The 26613-nt window shown below is 34.7% G+C and overlaps 1 protein-coding gene across 8 annotated transcripts in view; it reads left to right on the top strand.

Moving 5' to 3' along the window:
- The window catches only part of CNTLN (centlein), a 185606-nt gene that overhangs the window by 8608 nt on the left and 150385 nt on the right, over positions 1-26613 (top strand). For all 8 annotated transcript variants that reach the window (XR_007630627.1, XM_050329960.1, XM_050329959.1 and 5 more), the window contains exons 2-3: positions 8572-8660; positions 18631-18715. Coding sequence is in view for 7 of the 8 variants with exons in the window: in XM_050329960.1 (XP_050185917.1) it covers positions 8572-8660; positions 18631-18715 (174 nt within the window). In the remaining variant the exon portion in view is untranslated. The remainder of the gene's footprint in view (positions 1-8571; positions 8661-18630; positions 18716-26613) is intronic.

The raw sequence follows: 26613 nt of genomic DNA, 5'->3' as shown, positions 1-26613 counted from the left end.
AATTGTAGTGCTTCCAGTAAGCACTTATGTGACTTAGAAAATTCATGTCCTATTCAATACTGTGCATCTTCCATCTAAATTACTTCAATGGCTATCGTTAGTTTTAATTAAAGTAGTTTAGAGACTTACAGCTTGAAGCCAAAGCTCACGAATGAGTTATCCTATCCTTGATCTATAAAGGTATTAAAAGAAAACTTTTGCTATGTCATATCCTCTCCTCTTTAAAAAAAATTCTTACATCTACAAAGTGCTGGATCTCCAATGTTGAGTACTCAGGAAAAACAACTCTTGTTGGAAAGCTGTACCAGTGAATGAAGGGATGCAGAGATCATGTGTGCTCACAGAAGAACGAAGTAATTGACTTTTTGCTATTCAGTGAGAGTGACACTGTGTGTGATAGGTCCATGTCTGTCTGGTAAGTTCTCTCTACCATTTAACGCATGTTTATTTTTGTTTCTTCCTCCTGTGACATTACTGATCTGACTTCTGTGATGATAATTCATGACCCAAGAACACCTTGTATTTCTTGTCCACTGGTGCCACAATGAGTCATTTATGTTAATTAAGAACATGTAATAAAATTGTTCAGTTAAGTGCATTGCTGTCTTTTTGTTACACTGATGGAGTAGTCTCAGAGTACATTGATGAAATCACTTAGTACAAGTTGGGTGGTAGTTTTGCTTAGTCCACTGTTATTGCATCAGCGTTGTAATGTGACAACACTATATTATTTTTATGGTGCCTGTTTGCTTTCAACAGAGTTATGAGTAAGGACACAATCTCTAGGGGGTGTGTATATATACACACAATCTTCTATATTCTACATATATATATGAGTAAAGCAGTTTACTATATTTTTCCATTTTTTGATTCCAACGTATATTTGTTGCCAGAACTACCAACAGAAACAAGATAATGGGAAATTCTTTGAATAGAAAATTACACCTTGAAGTTACATTAAACTTCTTTTTCTATGATAATAAATTTACATGTTAGTTTTGTATCACTTATAATGCTAAGAAATTAGACGAGAAGGGGGCAAAATGCTCTTTTTTGCTCATGGCATCTGTTCAAGAAAGCTATCAGTCTAGATGGATTGCTTACAACCCTCTTACAAATCTCTATCTGGTAATTAGATATTACAGAACATACTGTATGTGAACCTGAAAATAATGTAGTGTTAAGAGCCTGTTGCATCTAAGGTTCTATGTTTTCTTGTGAGTTACAGATCAGTCTTCTAGTGACTCTTTATGTTGTTGAAAAGCATAGCACCTCAAAGAGAAGTTAAGAGCATTCTTTGCTGTGACCGCTCAGCAGGACTCGATGGGTTGTAGAGCGGATATTTAGAATGTAAGCTGTGACTGGAAATCACAAAGAAACTCTGGCACAGCGGGGTCAAGAGAATCTAAACTGACAGCATGTAGCAGTGTAAGTTTAAACGTCCTGTGAGATACCAAGAACGAATCAAGTCTGTCACTTGCATGTGAAGCATGTATGTCAGCTTGATTAAAGGCTTGAGGTGTTTAGTCAGAAGTGTACTAGATGTTAGGGCAGTCTGAAACAATCCACAGTAATGCTTTTCTTGTAGATGTTTCAGTGGTTATACCAGCCAGATTGTTTTGTGGGGTTGCCCCCCTCCGCCTCCATGCCATGTAGTGTTTTGCATTTCATCAGTATGAATTCTTCCAGCCTGACAATCATGTGTTTTTAAATATTCACTTCATCAGTGTGTAATTATTATAGAATTATTACTAGAAATTAACAGTAAACCAATAGCTCCCTCTGTCCTCCCAACTCTTTTATTTCTGCTTTTGGGGATTTCTACTGATAAAAGGACTAAACTGAGACTTTGTGTCCTATACTTTTGTAGCAATGATTGGCAGGATGGGGGTGGGGAAGGGGTTGTTTGAATTGGGTTTGAAGACCTTGGAGTTTGGAGAGTTTTTTCTGCTCTGCTGGTATTCTCTTCCAGATTTCAAAAGATGGTATCTTCCTAATTAGTGAATAATAATTTTTAATGGTGCAAAGATTTAAGATATGATATGAAGACTGAGAGTAGTTAACATGCTTTGAAATAAATACAGTGAAACATGGAAAAGAGTATTGATTTAAAATTGTAGGTAACTGAGATACTTGGTGTATGAATTTACGCTAAAGAAGAAGGTTTTTCAGTTTATCCTTGTTCTCAACACTGAATGGTAGACATGTAAACAAAAAGTAAACCTACTTGTAAATTTAATACCCAAACTGTCATGAATATACAGTTCCTGTGAGGGGAAAAAAAAAAAAAAGATACTGCTTAAGCATTCAACACTCCTTTTACTGCTAATTTAAAAGTTTTCCTGTAGTAATTCAGTGTCATTATTTTTTAAAAAATGCCAGCTCATTCTCCTTGATAAAGCAGTATAAGAATACTCAAAATATTCTATGTTTAGGTCACTTTTAAGTTTCCATTAGACAAATAAATGCAATATTGATACAGTTTTCCACTTTTGATATGAAATACCCAGAGCAGTATTTATGTTTGGATTTCTCTTCCAAAAGGAAAATGAAATGTTTTAATTTAAATAAGGATATTTGTCTTTCACTGCTTATAAGTCAGAGGGATTCTTTGTGGTTTATACGAATGTTTTATAAATTCACAACTTCATTTGAAGGCAAATATGCTTGCTGAGGCTAGTCATGCCATAAAAAGGTTGTTAATGGCTCATCTTATATTTGTCCCTGCTTTTGAGCAAGGGATATGCAGTGTGCTGGGGTTTTTGTCTTTCAGAACTTTTTAGTTCTGGCATGCAAACTTGATTGCAGGTTGAGTATCTTTATCTGACATTAGATGTGTTGTGAGTGATGTTAGTTTTAATGAGTAATTTTTGCCAACTTTCAAATGACATCTGTATTCTGCCTTGTGTATATAAGATCTCAGCTGTTGAAGGTACACTCCTGCTGACCTCTTGAGCTGTTAATGTACACTTGAGTAGGCTGAATATTCCTTGGGTAAGCTGAAGATTGATACATTCCAGGCCTTGACAGCTGCAGGGTTTTTCTGTGCCAACTTCAGGCAGTCTAAGCAGCCGTTTTTCGAAAGAAATTGTTTGGCTCCCAAGGCCATTCAGGGAAGAGATTTACCAAGTCCATTAATTCTGCCAAGAGCTTAAAAAGACTGCTTAAACTTCTTTTTGTCTTAAAAGTGTAATAATTTCTAGCTAATACTCATTCTATTATACAAAATTCTTAATTAATTATATTACTTACATTTAAATGAAACAGTTTTAGCTATGAAAATGTTTGGCATGTTAAATATAAGAAAGTAACATGGTCATTTAACATTCCTTGACTATTTTTTTAATACTACTTTATTGTCACAATAAAAAATTTTGTACATTTCTGTGTAAACTTTGTTAAGTAAAGGTCACATATTGTAACTGTAGCTGGTGTTTTGTTTGTTTGGTTGGTTGGTTTGGTTTGGTTTTGGTTTTTTGTTTGTGGTGGGGGTTTGTTTGTTAGTGGTAACATATAGTTGAAGATGCATTTGTGTCCTTATTCTTTAGGCAAAAGTCCACCTGGTAGTGGACTATGCTGCTTAGTTTTGTGTACCTTTGCAAAAATTCAAGTACATATCAAGTACATAGCTTTTCATGATTTAAATTAGAATATCTGGTGATGTAATTACAATATTGCTTTATAGTTCTGTGTGTGCTTGCTCTCAGGTTGCTGTAGTAACTTTTAATGCCAGTTCCTGTCACCATCAAAAATAAACGACATGTATTGAAATAGCATTGGTTCGCAGTTTTGGAAATTCCAGTGGCTTTTAACTTATTTCCATAGCATTGTGAAAGCTTTTGTTTGTGTTTTGTTGTGATTGTTGTTGTTAGGTCTTTATTATTTAATGGGCACTACTTAGCCTGTTCTGTATAGCTGTTTCTTTGAAGTTTGTTTGGTGCACATTCAGTATTCCTTACTGCAAGGAAGATTTTTTTTTTTGTTATTTTCAAATTAGTATCAGTTTTTTAATCTTGTTTCATCACTATTCTTTTAACACAGACAGAAATGTTGTGGAATTTATAGGTGATTAGAGGTTAAACCAAACTGCTTATGCAGTTAAAAAAGATCATTTGTACCTGAGTGTTTATCTTCTCATTAGGAATGTTCACTGAAACTTTGTATTTTAAATTTATCTTATCAAAGGTCCATTTCTGGGAGGTTTGGCAAGGTTTAGGTAGAAAGGTGATTGTGAGAGACTAAATACGTGCTCGATGCTCAGCAAAAATTATGGCAGAGATGTGAACACTTCCCTCATCCTTTATTGTACGTATATACATATTGTTCATTAAGAAAAATTCAGTATATACTAATGTAGTTTTCGTTGGGTTTTTTTTTGGTTTGGTTTGGTTTTTTTTTTGGTTGTGGTGGTTTGTTGTGTTTTTGTTTTTGTTTTTTTTTTTTGTTGTGTGTGTTTTTTTTTTTTTTGGTTTTTGTGGTAGAGGAATACTCTGCTTAGAAGTAAGTGTAGAAATAAGTGTCTGAAAGTTTTGTGCTTTTCTATGTTCTTGCAATGCCTCAAGCCATTTCCTAGCTGGGAATTGAACTCTATAGGAGCCTGCAGGGTAGTACAACAAGCAGACACTGCTGCTTGTAGGGAATCTCATGGTATTTAATAGTACTTCTTACAGTCATAGAGAAGTCAAGTGTCTCAACTCCTCTAATATACAAAAATATAAGCAGAAAACCTAGCGGCTACTGCCACAGTCCAGTATACAGGACAGTAAGAAAAGCTAAAAGGAAGCATGATTATAAGCAAATCTAACTTGTTGAAGACACAAACAAAACTGATCTGAACAGAGCTCATGAGCTCATAAATCGGCATCAGAAACTTTGACCGTTTGCTTGACTGAAGATTTTTGAGTGTTTGCAAGTGGAATACTATTAACACTTTTTTATGTTGGTTCTTCTCTCTCTGTAATGATTTCATGGCACTTAAACTAATTTGTTAGTGATTTTAAGTAGTTTGGTATAAAATACATAGTGAATTCTGTATTAAAGATACAAAAATTGCTCAAACAGTATTTGCGCTTCAGACCTGCTCTACATATCGCTGGTCATCTGAGCAATTTGAATTAAAATTATTTTAAAAGTAGAATTAGATATAGTGGTTCATTTTTAGTGGTTGTCATTGTTCAAACATTTCCTTATACTGAAAATGGTGTCATTTGGAGTATAAGAACTACTGATTTAATGTCATTCTAAATAATTTTTTAAAAAGTCACATTTCCATTGCTATTATTTAGTGATGTTTAGTTTGGCCACTGTGGCTTGGGCTTTCTTTAATTTTGTTTTTCTCCACCCTGGCTTTTTTTTAGATGTTAAAATTACTCAGAATCCGGCTTCTGTATGTATCCTAATGCTTTTTGGAAGCCTGCAACAGTTTTCCCAAATCTGAAAAAATTTTTATTTTTCATTCTGGAAAGAAGTAGTAGACGATGCTTGGTTCACAATGTACAGACATTGTGACTCTTCAGGTGGCATGGCAAGGCATTTTCAGGAGCTGGTGGTTTTTGAAGACACGTGAAACAAGTGCACACTTTTTACTGTCTCTCAGACAAAATCCATTAAAATTTAGAACACTGATTGCATGGGGCGATAGCATGCAATGAGAGGTTGTACTTAAAAAAAAAAAGGTATAACTGTCTTTTCATCTGAACGCAGTAACCCAATTAATATGATGCTCATTGTTGGTCTTTTAACTTAATTCTGAGCTGAAAGCTATATTTAGCACTTACACTGGACAAAGACCCGGATACTGATGCAAAGTCATTTGAGTTCTTATTTATATGGTGTATGGTTTAGTTTTCATGTTACCTTTCTTCAAAAAGTGAATGTGGTCATGCACCATAATGCACCATAATCCAGTTAGGATTGCTTGCACACAACAGGGTCTTTGAAAAGAGGTCTTACACTGCTAACCCAATTTGGTTACAGAGAGATTTTGTTCCTTTCAAATGTTATAAAAACAGCACAAAGTTTTTTGTTAATGGTTTGGTTTTATTTTGAAATTAAAGAAATACAGCCTTCATGTCAACATATTAAAAGCTGTGCACAACCCACCAAAGGCAGTTGGATGAAATTTCTCTGCTTTTATGAAATAGGAACTCTTTTCTGTTGTAGTCCTTTCTGTGTAAGCTTTTAATAGTCTTGAATTCCAAGATCTTTGTGGCCATAGCCTTTGTTTTATTTGCTTTCTAATACATTCAGAAAGGTAGTCGGATTTGTTGGTGGTGTTCTTTCTTGCAGTAGGTGGTTGAATTTTTCTGAGTTTGCAGCAATACCTTAATAATGCATCAAATCTCCATAAAGTTTCATTCATTGCTTGGTTGAAATAGTTGATGACAGTTAAACATTTAAATAAATGTAAACTAGAAATTGCAATTGTTGAAAGAGGAGGATATTTTTTAAATCAACAGTCATGAATCTCCTTACTTGCTCAGCATTTTTTCTTATGTTTTCTAGCATGTTCAGCATTAGCTCATTTCTCTGAAATTAAAATATATGCATTTCTATGGAAAAACATGTCAAAACTTTAAAAAACCTTTTAAAAAAATCTTTGAAGCTTTCCTCATAAATCACAGAAAAATAGGTGCAACTATCTCTTCTATTTCTATAATAATTTTTAAAGTTTGTTGAATCCAGAATTCAATGTGTTTGGCTGTTGTGGTGTTACTCTTGACGAAATAATTTGGACTTAGCAAACTGATAAATCTGCATAAAATCTGCTAGCTTTAGAGAAGTCTTTTGATTTTATATTGAAGATAGCTGTTTTCTTGTTCTGAAGAAAGAGAAATATTACAATGGAGTGATTTGTTATGCACTGGTGTTGGTACTGCTTGTAAAGTTCAAATTTCCTTCCGAGAAGGCAAAACTGATTGGGAGCAAATGAAGAAAAAAGATAGCACAAATTGAAAAAGCATTTTCTACTACTAAGTTTCACTCTAATCATACAGTGTGTGGTTTTTATTGACTCTCGTGGCATTTGTCAAACTTGCAGTGGTGTTGAGCTGTTCTCTGTCTTGGATGACCATTGCTTTCAGCTGTTTCAAATCATGGCCTCACAATACTGTAATTAAAAGTGCAATCTGTTCTTATTCTTAAGAAATGAGAAACAGGAAACCTATGGAGAAACTAAAGAGTGGAGTTGAAGATAGGAACTCAGGTCTTCTGTTTCATTTTATAATTCAAGATAGTTGTGCAGAGTTGAGGTACTGTGCTGTTTGTTCAGATGATTTTAGTGAAGTTCTGGTTAACTAATGATATCTGTGGTATCTTACTAGATTATGTTCCAGAAGACTGGGAGAAGAAGGAAGTAGATAAATGGATAGCTGTAATAGTGTTGGTTTTCCCTTTAGATTGTGTATTGTCCTTATACAAATTCTAAGGGGTTTTTAACATTTAAATTTGATATTAGAAAAAATTTCTTCACACAGAGGGTTATCAGGCATTGCAGCAGGCTGCCCAGGAAAGTTGGGGAGTCACCATCCCTGAAGGTATTTAAAACTGTGTAGATGTCCCACTTAGGGATTAGTGGTGGACTTAGCAGTGTTAGGTTAGCAATTAGATGCATTGATCATAAATGTCTTTGCCACTGTAAATGATTCTAAAAAACTAGTAGACATAGCTGCACTCTCATAATTTTTGGCTGTTGAATAGACCTTGCTGCCAATAGATGGTTTTGGCTTATTAGTCCCCAGTTTAATGTTAGACTGTGCTTTCTTATTGTTCTATTTGTCTTCATCTTTTGCTGATTTTTATTTTTCTCCCCTGACATTTTTATATAATGAACATAGGGGTTTAGATAGTAAAATAACTAATATTGGTGCTTCCAGTAATAAAATGGTATTGGAATAAAAGTACACCAATGAAAAATAACAACTAGTATGTAGTAGAAGATATACATCTGGGAAAGCTTTTATCTGACATGTAGTTTCTGTGAACTTTCTGGAGTCTGTTTTTAAAGAACATTGTTTTCTTACTCTCACTTGAGTGTTTTTCAGAAGCTTTTATATACTGCAGGTTAGCTGAGTGTGTGTTAGAAGACTGATTTACTGTATATTTTGAAATAAAATCAAAGAGCTTCATGTGGTAAAACTTAATGTTGAAGCATTTATTCCAGGCTTAATATAATAATAATAGTAATAATAATATAATAATAATAATACAATGCTAAAAATAATAGTTACAGATATAGCAAAAGGCAGCCTTGTTTGAATAATATCAGTTTCTACTACCGTATGTCACACTGTATGCTCTTTTATTGTTGATTGTAGGTATTTGTGTTCAAAATTCTGTATGGTTAAAATCTTGTTTATTCCATAGAACCATTGACCATGTTTTTGTCATTCACAGAACAGTGAGTCACTTGTAGGGAATTTTCACTAGAATGCTTTTGGTTTTGGTTTTGTGTGTTTGTTTGTTTGTTTAGTAATTTTCTTTTTAATATGCTCAGTATAACCTTTTTGTCTGTAAAAGGCACAGCATACATGTAATGTATTTTTATCTTCTTTTTTTTTTCTTGTTTTTAAGGCTGATAAAGAATTTGTGTGTTCTCTGTGGAAACACCTGCAAGTGTCAAGTCCAGATCTTATGCAAGCTGTCAGTTTGGCTGTGGAAAGGTGAGTTTGAAGATTTAACATGGTACTAAAATCAACAACCAACCTCTTCTGCTGATACCTTATTCTTTATCTCTCTAAGTGAGAACTATGTAGGTTTTAAAAATGTGTTACAAAAGTTCAATTGTTAAATTTTGTCAAAAGTGCCTACAATATGTTGCAAGTTTTCTTTTTTGGTGCCAGTTGAAGCATACTTCAAAATCTTTTCTAGCTGAGTTTTCTGTACTGCAACTGACTACAATTTTTAAATTATAAATGTACTGCATATTTTGTTTTTCTATTGAAAGAGCAGGAGGAGGTAAATGACATTTTCCAGTGTCATAACTTGTTGTATAACAGTTATATATAAATTAGGTTTATCTGAATTCTTAATGAAGTGAAAAGCTAAGATATGGTAACAGAAAAGGTAACTATCATTGAATCACAGAAATGCAGAGTTGGATGGGACTCATCAGGATCATCAAGTCCAGCTCCTGGCCCTGTGCAGGACATGCTCAAGAGTCACACCATGTGTCTGAGAACATTGTCAAATGCTTCTTGAACTCTGTCAGGCTCGGTGCTGTGGCCACTTCCCTGGGGAATCTGTTCCAGCACCCAACCACCTCTGGGTGAAAAACTTAGATACCACCTTGATGCACACAAACATGATAATGAGCTGAATTTTTGTGCAATGATAGGAAATGTTTGTGAAACCATTTTAATGTAGTGTTCAGCTTATCAGAAGGCTTGCTACAGAAATCTCATGTATAATAATGGTCTATTATCTATGAAGGTAAAGATATATTCTGTGTACGTGCTTTGCACTCCATATAAAGGCTGGTGAATGATACTCGTACATGAAAGCCTAACAACATACTTCTGTTGAGGTGCTTATCTAGTGTTATGTCCTCTCCTCTTTTAGGGTAACAGTAGTGCCTTAGAACACCTCTGGGAACTCAAGACTATACATCTATATCATACCTTTCTCATGCTTCTCCACATTATGGGATTAAGAGAGAAGAAATTGCTTCCACAGCATCTTTTTAGAGGTTATCATTACCCCTGATAGTGCTGGAATATGTTTGGATAAAATCTATTCAGTATATAGGAGTTTTACTGATCAGAACTTTGAACTTTAGAGTTGCTTTGATTTGACAGATGGAACAACATTTTTCTCTTCAACTGATGTATCTTCAACTCTTTTTACCTGAGATCAGTCTAACTTCTGCTTTGGAAATAATTTCTAGCCAGAATTTACCTGTGAATCTTCTACACAACCAAATTGCAGCCCCATATATCCTTGTAACTTTTCCAGCTATAAGTTTCCATAACAATTGCCTAAGTAGTTTCAGTTTCATGACTATACCCTCTTCACATTGTCATCCTTTCAGAAAAGTTTTTATCTTCCTCCTTACCTTATCGCAGTAAACAATTATTTTTTTTTGTTGTTATGTTAGTGTCAGTTTGTCTCGTTTCTAATACATTGATAAGCTTTCTAGGAATCTGCTACCTAGAACTGCTACTGTCCAGAAAATTACAGGACAAGCGATTTTTTGGCTTTGTTAATCTGGGAAAAATACATGGATTTAAAGGTTTTAAGAGATGGGATTACAAAGTAACAGTTACAAGCAAAATGATTCCTGAGGCATGTCACATGGGAGAGCTGTGCTTCTTGCAGCCCGTTTCGGTATATTTTACATGTTTGTAACACGTGAGCTGGAAATTAAAAATTTGTGCTCCAGTCTGATAAAAAACAGCTTAAGTCTTGGTGGCTTTTTTCCTTTCTCATCTGTATTAGAAGTAACACTGACCCAGTCATATCCTAATTGATAACACTTTCCATCTTGTCCTGGCCTTTGGGGAGATTTTGAGATAGAAACAAACAGAATAAAATGGATTTCAACCTTTTGTTATTTCTTCTTGTGGCATGGATACCACCAATATTTGCATAGCTTCCTTTCTCAGTGTGTTCTTTCCACCACGAATTCCATAACCGAGAAACTTTCAGTGCCCACCAAATCTTTGTTAGAGACTACCTGAGGTCAGAAGCCAGATATAGAATGGAAGCAGGCAATCAAATAAGGCACAGACATGTGTATCCTAGTTCATAAATATAAAGAGTCAAACAATATCATCCAGTAGATTTCAGTCAATGAAAGAGATAGCCAGGCTTTCTTTGTGAGATTACAGTGACAAAAATAAAAAGATAGAGGACAAAATGTTCATTTGGAATCTTACAGCTTATACCACAGATGTGTGATGAAGAAAAAATATATGTATTAGGAGGAATTGAATGGGCAGTATTAACTGTACAGTCAGCTAAATTATGTTCATAGCATTAGACAATTCCTTACAGTATCTCTTTCCAAACAAACTAGGAAAATGTAAAAGGCATAATTTGGGGGAATAAGGGGGAATTAATAGTACCTTGCCATTATTTTTCTGATATTTTAAAATGCTTTCATGGTCCCAAAATAGAAGTTCACCTGCCCTAAAATTGTAAAAATGTAGCTTGTACCTTTTTATGGCTGTGCTGCTGATTCCTGTAATACATCAATGATATACTTTTCAGCAGTCTTTGCAATTCTTGCTGTATAACTGTAACTATATTCCCAATTTAATATTCCGATATAAACAAAAAATTATCTTTACTGTGCAAATGAGAAATGCCTTTGGGATATGTAAAAGCCTCCAGGTATTTTCAAACAAGCCATTGTAAAACTACTACTCATGTTAGTATACTTTCCAGCTACTTTAAATACTATTGATCTCAGTATTATGTAAAGAGCACACTATTTCTAGTTCACTATCTTTTTTTTTTCATGATTTAAAAAATGTGCTAGAAAATACCTCTTATTAGGTAAATACGTGTGTGAACTGAAATGAAATGGGGGTTCAGATGAGAGTATCAAAGGTTTTGAAATATTTTTGCGAACTTTGGAACTCTGGTTTCAGACACTCCTATGGTACATGCGATCTTGGCAAGTCAACAGACTAATTTTCCTCTAGAGATTTTACTTGACTCCTTTCCTTTCTTCTGGAAGGGGATGTAGCAGGATCCATTAATGATCAAACTGTGACAGTGATACAAGAAGACTTTGTAGATGTACATGGGGATTGTATTATGCTAGGTGACACCCTTACACATATTTGACAAGCTTACCTTACACAGATGTTTTTCCACACCTAAATTTCAACTGTGATGTGTCTTATAGGTCTTAACAAAGAGAAAGAATGGATTTATCGTTTCAGAAACAGTGGCAACCTGAATGTTAGTTCTAGTGATTGAGAGTTTCATTGTTGTTCTTCCTGGAGAGTTACATCTATCAAAAGGTGGGCAAATGGACAAAAATATGGCTGAAAATCAAGAGATCATAAATAACCAAAGAATTTTTGGAAAGGGATTTGCAGGAGATTATGCTGTGGTTTGCAGCATCCTGTCAATAGCAAATTTTGGAAGAAACAAACAGGTTGACATAGATTCTTCACTGACTGACAATATGCAGATGTACTGAAAATGGCACATACTTTTTATATAAAAGGAGAAGTGTGGGATGTGAATGAGCAATATAGATTGCCTATGGCAATTGAAAAATAATTAAAAATCTGTATCTTGCATCTTTTGAAGGGCTGATAAATATCATGCAGAAGTTTTCTGAAACCACCATTTTGCTCTTGTGCAAATTAAGAGGAAACAGAATGACAGGAAGACAAGGAAGTAAACAAGATTCAGGCCATTTTTAAAGGCCATTACTGTTTTGTTACTCTGAATTTAAAGTAAAATGGACTCCCCAGTTATTATCACTCAATAAAGTGGACAGAATAATAGAGTATAAGAGTACAACCTTTCTGTCTAAGGTCAAATAATTGTGATTTTCTACAGTTAATGAAAGTTTAATATCCTGTTTCATTAAAAATTCTCAGAACATTGAACATAAGTCAACATTCCATGGAGAAGAAGGTATTATGCAGTTTGCATGTGTGCATATCTGCATATCGGAGCACAAAATATTGACATGATAATTGCAGTCAAGCCTGATTGAACAGCGGCCTCTGGGAATTCAGCTGGTGTTGTACCAACTGGATGGCTGCTCAGGACACAGTTTGAAATGCAAGGTGCAAGTTAGCACTTTATTCAGCACAGGCAGGCATCATTTAAAAATCCTTGGGGGAAACCCTGGTGATGTGCAGATGTTAAAGCAGTCTGTTCTGAAGTGCTGATATTTTGAACACTGAAAGAGACTTGTGTATTTCAGATGAAAAATGTTTGCAAAATTGTTAGGCAAAAATGTCACCATTTTCTGTACTCCTTTAATGTAAAAACATGTTTAGTATTTTATGTATGTTGCTTAAAATAAGAGGCTTTAATAAATCATCTAATTAATTAAATCAAGTTGGAGATGCAAGAAAAATTACACTTTTGTAATGATGCCTTTCCATTTTGATATATATCATGGAACATAGAACTGACTCTGCACATAGTTTCCTAAGGAAATAATTTAATTTTATGCGTTTTATTTAGATCTTAAATTATTTTTGTATAGAAACAAAAATAGGTGTGTGCAACTATGTTATACAAAGTAACAGAAAAGTGCAAAATGTGTGGAATTCATATAAATTCCTTTTTGCTTCTCACAAATATACAAAAGTATATTTGTAAGTGTTAAAAGAAAAAAAATGATGTGTATCAATTGTACTTCATCATGAAGTATAAGGATCTTCTAGGAGGTGAAATAAAACTTGATTAAATGCAGACTATTTAGCTCTGGAGTTTTTTAGCATTTTTTAGTACATGGAAACACAGTAAGGTTTCTTCATGAAAGATTAAGGCATGGGTTCTGTTTCTGCTAACCACTGACTGTGCAACCACAGGGATGTGACTGTACACAATAATTACAGTATTGGTGCCATATTTACACTAACACAGTCTGTGCTCTACAATTTCACTTTACACGTGGGTGATTTATTTCTATTTAATACAAACATAGAATGTGTGTGTTTTGGACGTCTGTAAAATAGTTGAAAGTTGGAGGACAAGGAGATAAGGTAATCAAATTAAAGCTGTATCAGATAAACTAATGTTTTATAGCCTTTCTAGTTATGCAGCCTTTTAAAAGCAATGAAATATCTTTCAACAGTAACACTGTTTCTAGAAGCAATTTATTTTGGTTAGAATGTACTATTAAAATGTAGCCTTTTCTCTTTTTACCTTGCTGCCCAGAGTTCACAGTGTAACCTTAACTTTCTGTTTAGGGACAAATTTGTAGATGTGTTTTAGTTTTTGACTTTTTTTGGTTGATTGGTTTGCATTTTTTTAATCCCACTGTTTGTAAAACCGAAAGGACGAATTCTGTGTAACATGTAAACAGCAAACTAAATTTGTTAGTTAAAATTATTTTCATTTAGGTTATGTGAGTTAGTTTTTCTTGACTAAACTTTGTGAGTTAGTTTTTCTTGACAAATGGTTAGGTGCTTGACTAAGACCTGTAGTAGGATACAAGATGCCTCTATACCCATAATGCTTTTGTAAAGATTTTAGGAAGAATGTTGTTTTAGAAAAAATTTAAAAGAAAAATCTGATTTTTAAAATACTAGGGTTTTTTGATGATTTTGTACCTCATTCTTAGTTAAACATTTTCTCACAGTCTAATGTTTTACTTGTGACAAGCCATTAAAATCGTGGGGAACATCAAAAATGTTGTCCTACTGTATAAGCAAGTTGAGCATAACAGTGGAAAAAAAATCATAACAGAGGAAAAACGTCAAGGTTAAGAATGTTTTCTCAATTTCTTCATTTTTGTGTGAGGAAGCTGAATCTCAATAATCTTTGTATCTAAAGGCATCTGTTTTAAACATGTAAAATAGGTAGTACTTATGAGAAAACTGATTGGAGCTCAAAACTTGTACAAATTGACAACCTTTCTTCACTCCATTTTTCATACTAAAGAAGTCTGCAAATATTCTTAGCTCACATCATTATTGCTCATCAGTGATTCTAATTAGCTAAACAGGAGTTTGTCTCAGTCATTGATCATCATCAGCTTCTTGACAGTACCTGAATTTCTGCCCCCCCATATTCCAGTGGACTTTTTAAAATATATTTTAAATACTTAACAGCTCAATTAATAAAGTTGTTTGAAGATTTTTTTTCTTAATATTTGTTACCCTTCTAAAAAAGAGAAGGTGATTGCTGCAGTTCCCATCAAGTCTCATTTCAAGGTGCAGCTGCAGATCCAAATATGATATGTAAGTTCTAGTCAGTTGTACTACCTTATGGGGAACTATCCTGTGACAGTTATGGAAAACGGTCCTATATCTCCAGGAAAAACTGCTGATAAAGTTGTATATGAGGTTTCAATTTGTGTTTTAGGCTTCTGACAACATCCATTGTGTGGTTATGTTGTGGTAATTAGAACCTTTCTCTTTAGCTGTGGGTGGTAATATGTGAAACTATTTTTGGTGGCATTACTATAGCCTGTGCTATTTAGGAAGTCTGGAAAAAAACTCATAAAAGAAAAATAAAATTACTTAAACTTTTCTTATTTATCACAATAATGATCTATCTGTGTTTATAAACTATGTTCCTTGACATATTTGTTCAAATAGTGTTTGACCAAGTATCAGAAAAGTGGAAAATGCTGCATTAAACTAGAAATGCACTTTGAACCATTGGCTAGTGTGTGTCTCTATTACAGGCATATTTTTTGCTTTAACAGTGAACTGTTTTTTTTTTTTTTTGTCTTCAGTCCCAGACTTTATTCTTCAAACCAGTTTCATGCAAACATATCCTAAAGTCAGAGGGCTCCATAAATTCTTGATTACCAATAATATACCAGCATTGGCTCTACATACTATTTTTTGAAGCAGTTTGTTCTTTACTTGGTTCTTGGCTGACTTATTCACTTTCTTCCTAAAGAAATTAGGAAAAATAAATAAAGAATAAAATTATACCCCCTTAACTGTGGAGTTCCTTAGGGCTGAGAAGCCTACCTAACTGACCAGATTTTCAGATCAATTAGTGCATTAGGTAACAAGTTTAATAATACTCCTTAAGTGATAATTGCATAGTTGAGTTAGGAGGCTAGCTAATTACCCAGTACTGTTGTTTAACTGAGTCTTCTTGTAAGAAAGATTGACTTTATGAGAGGAGATGATGGTCAGAGTTGAGAAGACAATGGTATATTGTGGATGGTAGATACAGAATGAGTGATAGAACAGTGATTTAATAAACAGCTGAATTAAAACGGAGAGGGAAATATATCACTGTGGGAACAAAGAATGGATTGGACTTTCCAGCTAGCAGTTAAGGTCAGGATACTTCTGAGAACTGGAGACAGTGCTGTTCACTGGTTCATGGGGCTTGTGTGTTTGTGCCTTTTGTGGTATGATTCTTTTTGTGTCTGAACACTACTATTCTAAGTACTTTGTAGTAAAGATTTTCTTTGCTTTGTGCCATCTGAAGCTCATAGAATTTTGGATCAACTGGTTTTGTGTATGTGTCTAATCTTAAATTCTTAAGTTGTCTAGCTGTATTTAAGACCTGAGGAAACTCTGAATGTTATAATACATAAACATATATTTATGTTTAGACATGTATTGGTATAGGTCCATCACTTGGTCGAATAGATTATAGTGTAACTTGCTTATTGGAGAGCAATACGTTCCTCCCAAAATATTTGGGGTTTGATTACTGAAACTGTTGTCTTTGAGAAAAGGTGCTTGCTGATAGCCATTAAGAATCCCACAGCAAAGTAATTAAGTATAAAGAAGTATTGATATTTTTATACTGGAGCAGGTTTTGGTTCACCTAAGTTGAAGAATAATGTATAGTAGCTTTCATGAAAAAGATGTCTGTTTCAGGTATATGCACAAATTTCTGTGATAAGTGTTTTACAAATAATGTATTCACACACATTTTTCCTTACTAACTTCTGCTCTTTAAAATTGTCTGTTACGTTTTAGTACAAAGTACACAGCTATCAGAAAGTTGTCTACCATCTTGCTGAGAATGTGACTTCTGTTAGCTAGATATGTGTTATAGGCTGGGTGGATGGGTTCATAAACTGGTATGTTCAGAATCGTATTTGTTGTTTTGGCTCTTGTGCTCCATTCCTTTTTTTTTTTTTTTTTTGAGAGACAGCACAGCATAACCTTTGGAATACATCAGATAATTTCATAATTTAAATCAGAATGGATTTCTGTAATCGCAGTCTACTTAGTTCCATTTTTGCAGGTATTCAAAGATAAACTGCAAAACAGTCGGTACTTTTTATTTTGCTGCTCGTGTGTTCTAGCAACCTATCGTGACAGTTCCTTGATGTTTTTGACTGCAGGTGATCAGATGCTTTGAGGTCAGGATCTGATGTTCACTTTTCTGTTTAGATTCTACCTCAGTTAAAATGTTAAATACATTTCAGACATGAAATATCTTTTGGAATACTTGTTGAATATTCATGGTCTGACTTTTCTTTGCTCATGGCAGTGCCTGAATTATTTTCTTTATGAAGATTTTTTTTTTAATGACATACAACTGCTTAAGACTATTTCCTGTATATTTTTATTTCTCCTAGCTAAATGTAGCTTAAATGCGTATCTTTTCAGGTAGGTTTTTCGTAGCTTTCCTCAAGTCCTACAACGCATCAGTTGTGTTAGACTTGCAATAGAAGAGTGCTGTTTAAAGTCCTTGCCTTGAGACCTCAGTTTCCAAAGACATCACTTGAAATTCCGTACCATTTTTAATTCTTTATTTACTCAAGATCAGACTAGGTATTAGCAGTCATAAAAATTTATGAAGAAAACCTATGTTATTGGGTGGCCTGTGATGACAGTGCAGTTTAGTCTTTAAAATCACCACTAACAGTAGATTACACAGTAATAATAATGAAGAAAAATAGTTCTCCATATATCTACTATCCTTTTGGTCACTGTTACAAAATGCTTCAGCAGATTAAGCCTTTTATGTACAGCTGAATATTTTGATCCAGCTTAGATCAGATTACAGATTCATGTATGACTGTTTCATTCGCTTCCAGCTCTGAAACATTCCCATTTTGGAAGAGCAGAAGTTGCACAAGTAGGATTTTCTGGCTTCTATAGATGACTGATATTAGCAATGATGAAAGTTTAACTGTACTGTGAGAGGACGAATACTCTGAATGAGTTCCTGCTTCTGTCACCGTGGGTTTGGAATTACCTGAATTATTTGGCCATTTGTAGACCTTTAGTTGCAGGTATATGCTTGTGCCAAGGAATCTTGGAATATCCTTAACTATTGCAACATTTGTTTTCTTTCTGCCTAAAACAGAAGCCAGTAAGGGCATCAATATTTAAAACTCAGTTAAGAAATAGGATAACCATGAGATGAGGTAGTTTGTAAATAAAGTGTTAATGACTTATCAGCTGACATTCTACAAAGTATTCCAGAGATGATAATAGCTCTGCACTTAATAACCACATAAGAGTGGCTCTGCTCATCCCTGTTACCCAAGCTTTTGTGCTGTCTGGTTTTGTTTTTTTTTTTTATCCTGGTGGAAGTTATAGATTCTGTCCGTGTAAAAGATTGTAATGATCCATGATGTTCAAAAGTGTTGTTTTAGAGAAATGCCTTTTAACTGAGAGAAGGATTTAACAAATGCAAGCAGTTTAGTGATTCTACATTGCCAAGAAAAGAAAAAAGCATTTTGCTTATTCTATGTCCATTGTACATTTTCTGCATTTGGGAAAGAATGAGACAGATAATGTCATCTGCTTAAAAATGTATTTTAAGACCTCTTGCTTCTGTTTCTTTTTGAACAAAGTTGTGTTAGCTGTTTACAGATGTAATTTGCTGTCACTTGCCATATGCTCCCTGATTAATTCTGCAAGGCCTGTCAGCTTCAGATAATTTAATTTTCTGTGCTTTAAAATGACATTCATTATCAGGACATGAAAAATTCAAATGATTAACTGCAAATTATGACTAATAAAGTGTCTGGGTTTTTTTGTTTGTTTCCAGAGAAAAACAGAAAGCCGAAGTCAAGGACAGAAGAGTTTTAGAGCTTTTAGAAGCCAAAGACAGCAAAATAGAAACCCTAGAACAGGTTTGTATTATGTTTAAACAGAGCAGTTAAGAAGACTTCTTATTGACATGACATTTATATTTCCTAAAATGAGAAAATGGCTTACTGTCATATCTTAAAGAGAAAGTTGCAGATGATTCAGGGATTATAACCGCCTGATAAATTATTAATTAAACTCTTCTGAGTTCTTCAAACAGTTGTCTGTTACCTATATGTTCCTATGATTTTAGATGAAAATTTTTCTGCAAAATTTAGTTGGTCATTCCCTCATTTTGTCTAATGGGCTAATTTACACTTGGATTTCAGTCCAGAAGAGCTCTAACTATGTTTAGGGATGTAATGTGCCCATGCGTTGGAAAGATTTACCATACTGACAAGTACAAAAAAATAAACCTGATGCACCTTCTGTCTGACAAAAGTGGTAGTGTTTCTGGTTTTATTACTAAATAAATTAATATTTAAATTAATATATAGAAAATATATAGATTATAAATACAATGATATAGAATAGATACATTATGTATGATTATATTATAATTTAGTTTATGTATTAAATAATGTACAGTACACTATCTGTATACCCTATATAATCTGTATTATATAAGCTGTATTTTATATAATTATATCCAAGATATAATATATTAAATATAATAGAATGTATTATATTGCATATAAGATGTAGATATATGAAATATGTAAATCTATATAAATATGAGAATTTAAAATAAAATATTGTTTATTATTAAATAAACTTTTATTATGTATTATAGCAGTGGCTGAAGTTTCAGTATGTTGTCATATCCTATGGCTGTATGTGTGATGTGTAATGTGTTTGGTGCATGCACACACATTATTTTGATAAACCAGTAATGTATAATCCTGTATTTCTACCCTATCCCTATCTGAAAGACAAAATTCTTGTCTAAGATATTTATAGGAATATGTGTGCAATAATGTGCTTTTAAGAATGGTTGCATGTTGTGGCAGCTTCTGAACCTGAAGTGTGCATCTGCATGACATTGTACTCTGTGGTTTCAGATCAATTTCAGAAGCTGAACCTGTAATTGATCTGAAATCTGAAATTGATGTGATGCATTTACATCAGCCACATGGAAGTGGAGAGAGGAAAATGGAAAATATAACTTGAACCTTGGTGAGGTGGCAGCCAGGAAAGAGGACTTTTGTCAGCAGGATGGGAGGAACCCTGGATATACATACAAACTGGGGAATGAGAGGCTAGAGAGCAGCCACACAGAAAATCCGGGCGTCCTGGTCCTGGTTGACTGCTGAATGTAAGTCAGCAGTACCTTGGCAGCCAGGAGGGCCAGCTGTGTCCTGGAGGGGCATCAGGCAAATCATCGCCAGCCAGTCCAGGGAGGGGATTGTCCCACTCTACTCTGCACTGGGGTGGCCTCACCTTGAATATTGTGTGCAGTTTTGGGTGCCACAATGTAAGGAAGATACTAATCTCTTAGAGATTGTCCAGAGGAGGGCAACAAGATGGTGAAGGGCCTTGAGGAGAAGCCATATGAGGAGCAGGTGAGGTCATTTGGTCTGTTCAGCCTGGAGGAGAAGAGACTGGGGGGAGACCTCATTGTGGTCTACAACTTCCTCGTGAGGGGAAGCAGAAAGGCAGGCACTGATCTCTTCTCTGGGATGACCAGCAATAGGACCCGAGGGAATGGCCTGAAACTCTGTCAAGAGAAGCTTAGTTTGTGTATTATGAAAAGGTTCTTCACGCCGAGGATGGTTGGGCACTGGAACAGGCTCCCCAGAGGAGTAGTCACAGCACCAACCTTGATGGAGCTCAAGAAGCATCTGGATGATTCTCTTGGGCACATGATGTGATTCTTGGGGATGGTCCTGTACAGGGGCAGGAGTTGGCCTTGTGAGTCCCTTCCAACTCAGGATACTCTATGATTCAGTAATTCTAAGAGATGAGGAGAACAGAAGCTGTTGTTTTGGCAATTGTCACAACTGTAATGCAGCCCTTTCAGTTGGCTTCCCTTAGAGTGTCATTGAGTTGGGAGGTGGGTTGTGAAGGGCACCGATAGTGCCAGTGCTGTAAATAAAAGCTGTATACAGAGGTGATGTCCTTCTGACCTTCTTGCTTATCCATTGGCTGGGATGCTACAGGACTGAAACGAGATGGATTGTTTTCTGAGTTTTGCTGATTTGGTAATCAAAGACTGGAGGTGGCATAGAAAACAATGTGTTCTTTATTTATTTTGTTTTACTGGATTTTTTCCTTTTTTATTCATCTAAGGAGGAAAAAATGCTACTTTTGTAATTAATATGCAAATAGTCTGCTTGTGAAAATGTGTATTTTGATGGTAATGACAACTAATATTCTTTTCTGTAAAGTACGGACAGCAAGACTTCAAGGCAATGTATTGCAGTCTGTGTATTTTTTACGTGTATTGCTGTGTATTGGTTTCATCTCGGAAGGTGAAATTACCCAGTCGTGTCTTCTGTTGTTTGTCTCTTCCCCTTCATGCATCATACAGAGATTCAGTGGCAACAATATATTTTGTCGTAGGGTGTTTTTTTACTAGGAATTTCTGAGTGGCTGCCAAACAGCTGATTGTATATAATGTTGAGTAAGGGAAGAGGAAAATAAATGACCTATCTCATAATTCAGCATGAATGTAAGCTGATACTGCTGCCAGAGTATCTTGTATCTTCTCTTGTATTCTGCTTAAACTTTATCCTGATATGCTTAAGAAGACTTTTAAAATTGCTGTAAATAGAAGAGTATATTCTCCACAGCCTAGGTGAGATCCAACTCGTTAGTTCTACTGAAAGCTGAATGAGCTTAATTTGTAATGAGATATTTCAAGTGTTAGAACGGTTTCCATTTTAATGGATATTTCTGAAAATCAACTAAATTAATTTGGAAACTTGTGATGAAGAAGTAGGATGGTGTTTAATCATGTTTGTATAACCTAACAGGGAAGAAAAGTGCTCAGATGTTCATGAGAATGGGACCTGTGCCCTGAGGGGTAAAAAATCAGTGTAAATCATAGTTTTTCCAAACTTCTGCTGTGCAATATGTTTGGAATACAGTACATGCACTGAACTGCTGTGTACTTAGTACATCTTCAGTCATGTACCTTTCCTAAATTACAATGGTATAATATTTTGTCTTATATAAATAAAATAGAATAAGACTTTTTTTTCTTGAGATGAGTTTATTGCGCAACTTAATATTGTGTTAAACATTTTAAATACAAAGTAATGTGGAACATTTAAATATGTACCATTCAAGGTTTCAAATATATTTATTAAAGCATTTAAGTTATTTTTGTGTATTACTGCACATAAATTCATTAAAAAATATATTGTATTGTATTGAAGTTTTCCATTATACTTTTTTTTTTTTTTTTTAATTTTTGTCTTTTTAATTGGTTGCCTGGTAACTTTTGATCCTGAAAGTCCCAATTGGGCCTCATCTGGCATATAGATATATTTATTCTAAATGCTGTTTAAAATCTTGCTGTGGTTAAAATCTTACTCGTTTGAAATTAGTGTCTGGATTACTATAATGATTTTTTTACTATAACTTTTGTTTCATGCCGTGGCTCAAAACTCTTTTCTCAGTAGTTATATATCTCTGACGTATATACATCACTTCTGCATGTGTTTCAAGGAAAAGACTTTCTAATTACTACATTTAAGTGCATAAAACAGTCTCTTAGAATTTTAATTATTCGTCTTCTGAAGGCTGATAGATATTTTGCTGCAGAAATCTTGTTTCATGCTCCGTTTTCTTTGAAAACATTTTTCACCACTTGAATTTAATTTATAATAATTGTGTATGTCTCAAACAGCTCACTGGTGCCATTTTTTTCTTAAAAAGTAAGGTGAGGTTTTTGGAGGAATGTAGTAAATTTTTAAATTCAAACAATTAGTTTAGTGGATAATGTGGGAACAGAGAACAGTCTTCTGCCATACACGCAATAGGTAAATTAAAATATCTTAACCTGTTTTCCTTAGAAGACAAAATTAAAGACATGTAAAAATAGCAGTAAACCTTTTCTATAACATTGCTAATTAATTAGGTTTCAATTTAGATCTGGAGGAACTAAAGCTAATCTTTTTGTCCTAGACCTTGTAATGTTTCAAAACCTTATCAACTGATTATACTCTAGAGGGGTTAAAATAGTACTAGCTTGCCTCATTATCTGCAGTTGAAAATCTTCAGCTTGCTGTGCAAATCTATATTAAAGCCCCTTTAATGGGTCCAATTGAAAGAAGCATAATTCTACCTTTAGGCATTAATTAACACTAATAAATTTTTCTTAACTTTTGTACCTTCACATGATTGTATTTTTCTTTGTAGTAAAATGCTTTTCTTAAATTAAGACAAAGGTATACAGACATTATTGCCATTTAAACACTTTATTTCCAGTAGCATATAAGCCTGATTATTCTTGTATAATGAGGGACATGAGGATAATTTCAGTAATAAGGAGTTCAAATGAATGTGTCAGCAGTGATGAGATTATGCAAAGTTTATAAACTCTTTGCAAAAAAAGTTTGTCCAATGAAGGAGATTTATGAATACAACAGACAAAGTGTGTCTGAGGACACTAAAACATTTTTTTTTGCCTTAAAAAGTTCATTTAACTCAGTTTGTACACTGGAAAAGGCGTCAGCCTTCAGTGGTGAAATCTGTGTTTTATGTAGCACCTTTGAACTGCATCAGTGAATTATCATATGTCTTTGTGCCTTTCTACTTGCCATCTACTAGTTAGTTTTCTCATAAAATTAAGGGAAGGAAATCTTGTTAAGGAGCTTATCTCAGTGAGAAAGGTGGGAAGGGATATATATTATTCACACAGTTGAAAACTGCTGATTTTGGTTTATTGATAGAATGCTACCTGAAGTAGGTAGTATGATGACTATGGCTAATATCTGTGAGCTTGTTTGTTTGAATAAATTAATAAGCTGTAAATTGCAGTGTACCTTTTCAGTTCATTAGTATTTTTGTTTAAATTCCTAGCAGCAATGCCTTTTCCACCCATTGGAAGTGTGTTTCTGTGAGGTAGGTAACTCCATTTTGAGGAAGTAGTTTTCCTACTTAACTCTGAAAAAAACCAGCTATATTGGGTATTCCTGCAGGTGTGTGTGCTGTAAAGCTGTGCTTTACCTTTTCAGTAATTTACCTGTGTAGCCACTCCTGAAGTTGGCTAAAACTTCTGGATCTTTATAACTCAGCCTTCGTATTCTTAGTGGAGCTTCTACAAAACAAGTCTGAAATGATAGCTGCATTTGGATTAGACAGGAAAAAGAAATAGGCATTCAAAGTAAGTAAATTTGGATTAGACAGGAAAAAGAAATAGGCATTCAAAGTAAGTAAAGAAATGTGAGATCTCTTGTCCTCTGCCCATTACATTAGTTTGAAATGCATGATTTCTTGAATATTGAGCAGAATATTCAAGCCTAGAAAGAAGAGGTAGGTCATCTTTATGATCTCATTCATCCTCTTGGGGGCTACTGTCTTGTTCGGAAATTTTTTTTTCAGTCCAGGTAAGAATAGTTATCATGTAGCCAATGAGTTACAGTAGGATAGCCTTTTTTTCTGAGGTAGAAGTGGTTTCTGAGCCACTGGAATATGCTTTTACTGTAGAAGAGATTAACTGCTTAACTGTGTTCAGTATACTATTTCATTGCTGTAGTGACACTTTTTTTTATAAGTTCTAAAGTCAATATGGTTTTAAGAGGTTGAAGCTGGATTTTATTCCCCTTTTGAGGATATTTGATGAGGAAGATTTTTATATATCATAGCTTTATACTGGAATACAGGCAGATTTCCTCAAGTTCAAGAAAATGGTTGTGCTTTAAGGATTAAGTAGCAGAAAGAATCAGGCAGTGCCCTGTGAATCCTTGGGAATCTGCTGACAACACTTAGGAAGGAGCTTGTTGGAACACTTGATCAGAGCAGTGGCTGTTTTTTCTTTGCTGCACCTGATCTGGCATAATTGATGCATATGGGTGTAATGAAATACTGCTGTGTCAGACATAGATGCTAGTGTGTCTTGATTCCTGCAGATCTCAGATTGTCATGCACCTCTTCCAGAGGCAGAGGCTAAGAACGTTGTATAAGCCCTGCTGGAAAGGAGACTAGAAAATAAAAATCCAAACTTAATTCCATCAAGATTGTTCTCTTCAATGAGGATAAGAGAAAAGCTCATTTAGCAGATTGTTAGTTTTGGTTAGGAGGTAAAAAAGATATTTTGAATTTTCTATTACCTGGCCTAGAAGGCTGTGCTGCTGCTTATTTGCATGATATGGTTGCTAAGAAGAAAGAAAGGAAAAGAGAAAAATCAATTTATTGGGCAGTGTTGCTTTACAGCACTGTGTTATGGGTCATATAGAAAATCTGATCTGTCCTGGTGCAGAGGATCACTAGCTGTGGCAAGACTGTCAGATTATATTGTCAGTGTTTGTAGTAGTTATCCTGAGAGCTGTTATACCCTCATTAGAGGAAAATGGACAGTTAATCTCTAAATGTAGCAGATGCATTGCTGCAATACGTGCTATACTGGTTGATATTGATACTACATTTATTATCCATCTAAAGCTTTTGAATTTTGAAAAAATGCTGTCTTATTTCCAAATTAGAGGTGTGTTTTTGTGAAAAACTGCTTCTGTATCCCCTTTACAGGGCAAACAGCTTCTGTATTCCTTGTTTCAGAGATGGAAAACGTATTGCAAATGTGCCAGAAACAGCATTTGGCTCACTTACTAATGCAAAAATGCAGCTGCTGTCAGTGTTTTCTTGCACTACACCTGTGCAGCAGAACGAACCAGGAGAAAGGGCTGCAAAGGATTGCAAGGTATTATTAGAATATATCAGTAAAGCTTTGTTTTAGTGGATGGGAGAAAGAATGTGCTGCAGTGGAGTTGTAAGGAGTGCAGCTTGAGTGGAAGGAGATGGTGCACATAAAAGAGTTTTGTCCATACTGTGACCTCCTCAGTAGGTTGTTGTTGAGAGGTGGTTCCATTGCTGCTAGAGGAAGTTAGGTGCTAGAGTTGCAAGGGTGATACACTTCATAAAGCCACAATTTATTTCCACCATATGTTCAAATACTGGAAAATGCTGTCAGGTGTTTCGATTAAGATAGCAAACTTTGCTGAAGACACCAAATTAATCGCGTCAGGCAAGTCCAAAGAGGACTATAGGCGACATGGTGTTTATAGTAGATTATGCTGTTTGACCCTTCCTTAATCTGTGGGTCAGGTGAGAATTCAGGAGCAAGGCTGACTAATAGTAGAGGAGTAAATACCTGCAGGATGAAGTCAGCTGCTCGTATTGCTGGTCTGCTTCTCTGTAGAACCATTTTACTTGATCTCTTAGAAAAGTGCTTTACAGAATCTTCATTTTCTGTTCTATTTCCTGCAAAACAGACCTGCCCTTTTCCTCCAGCACATAAATGGTAGAAAAACACATTTGAATGGACTGTGTTTTAAGAGTGTTTTCCCTTGTCTACATCTCTAAGTTACCATGTTTTATTTCATGTCTAGTATTGATAGAAATAGGCATTCCAAAATTCTCATTCATTTTGGAAATTCATTTATAGGTACCTGCTTGCAGTTTCATATCGCTTTTCATCAGAAACAATTTTTTTAATTGTTTATTCTCAAGGAATCCTGGAAAGCATGGGATTGGATGAGGAAGAACAAACCAACTTCTGCTAGTATGAAAATCCAATGAGCTCCCCTACTTTAATTACTCTCTATTTGTGCTTGTTTTTTTAATTTATTTAAGATTGTTCTAGCAGAAGGTTAGGTATGAAAAATAGGAATTAATAATGGGATATGCATTCAAAATATGTTGCATGAGTTACATTTTAACTCATTATATGTCAATTGCTATTTTTCCTTGGTTTTTCATCCTTGTTGGGAGTCAAGTT

Source organism: Myiozetetes cayanensis, unplaced genomic scaffold, assembly GCF_022539395.1.
Source record: "Myiozetetes cayanensis isolate MyiCay16 unplaced genomic scaffold, myiCay2020 scf4, whole genome shotgun sequence".
Lineage (NCBI taxonomy): Eukaryota > Metazoa > Chordata > Aves > Passeriformes > Tyrannidae > Myiozetetes > Myiozetetes cayanensis.
This window is presented reverse-complemented; position numbering and strand designations above follow the sequence as displayed.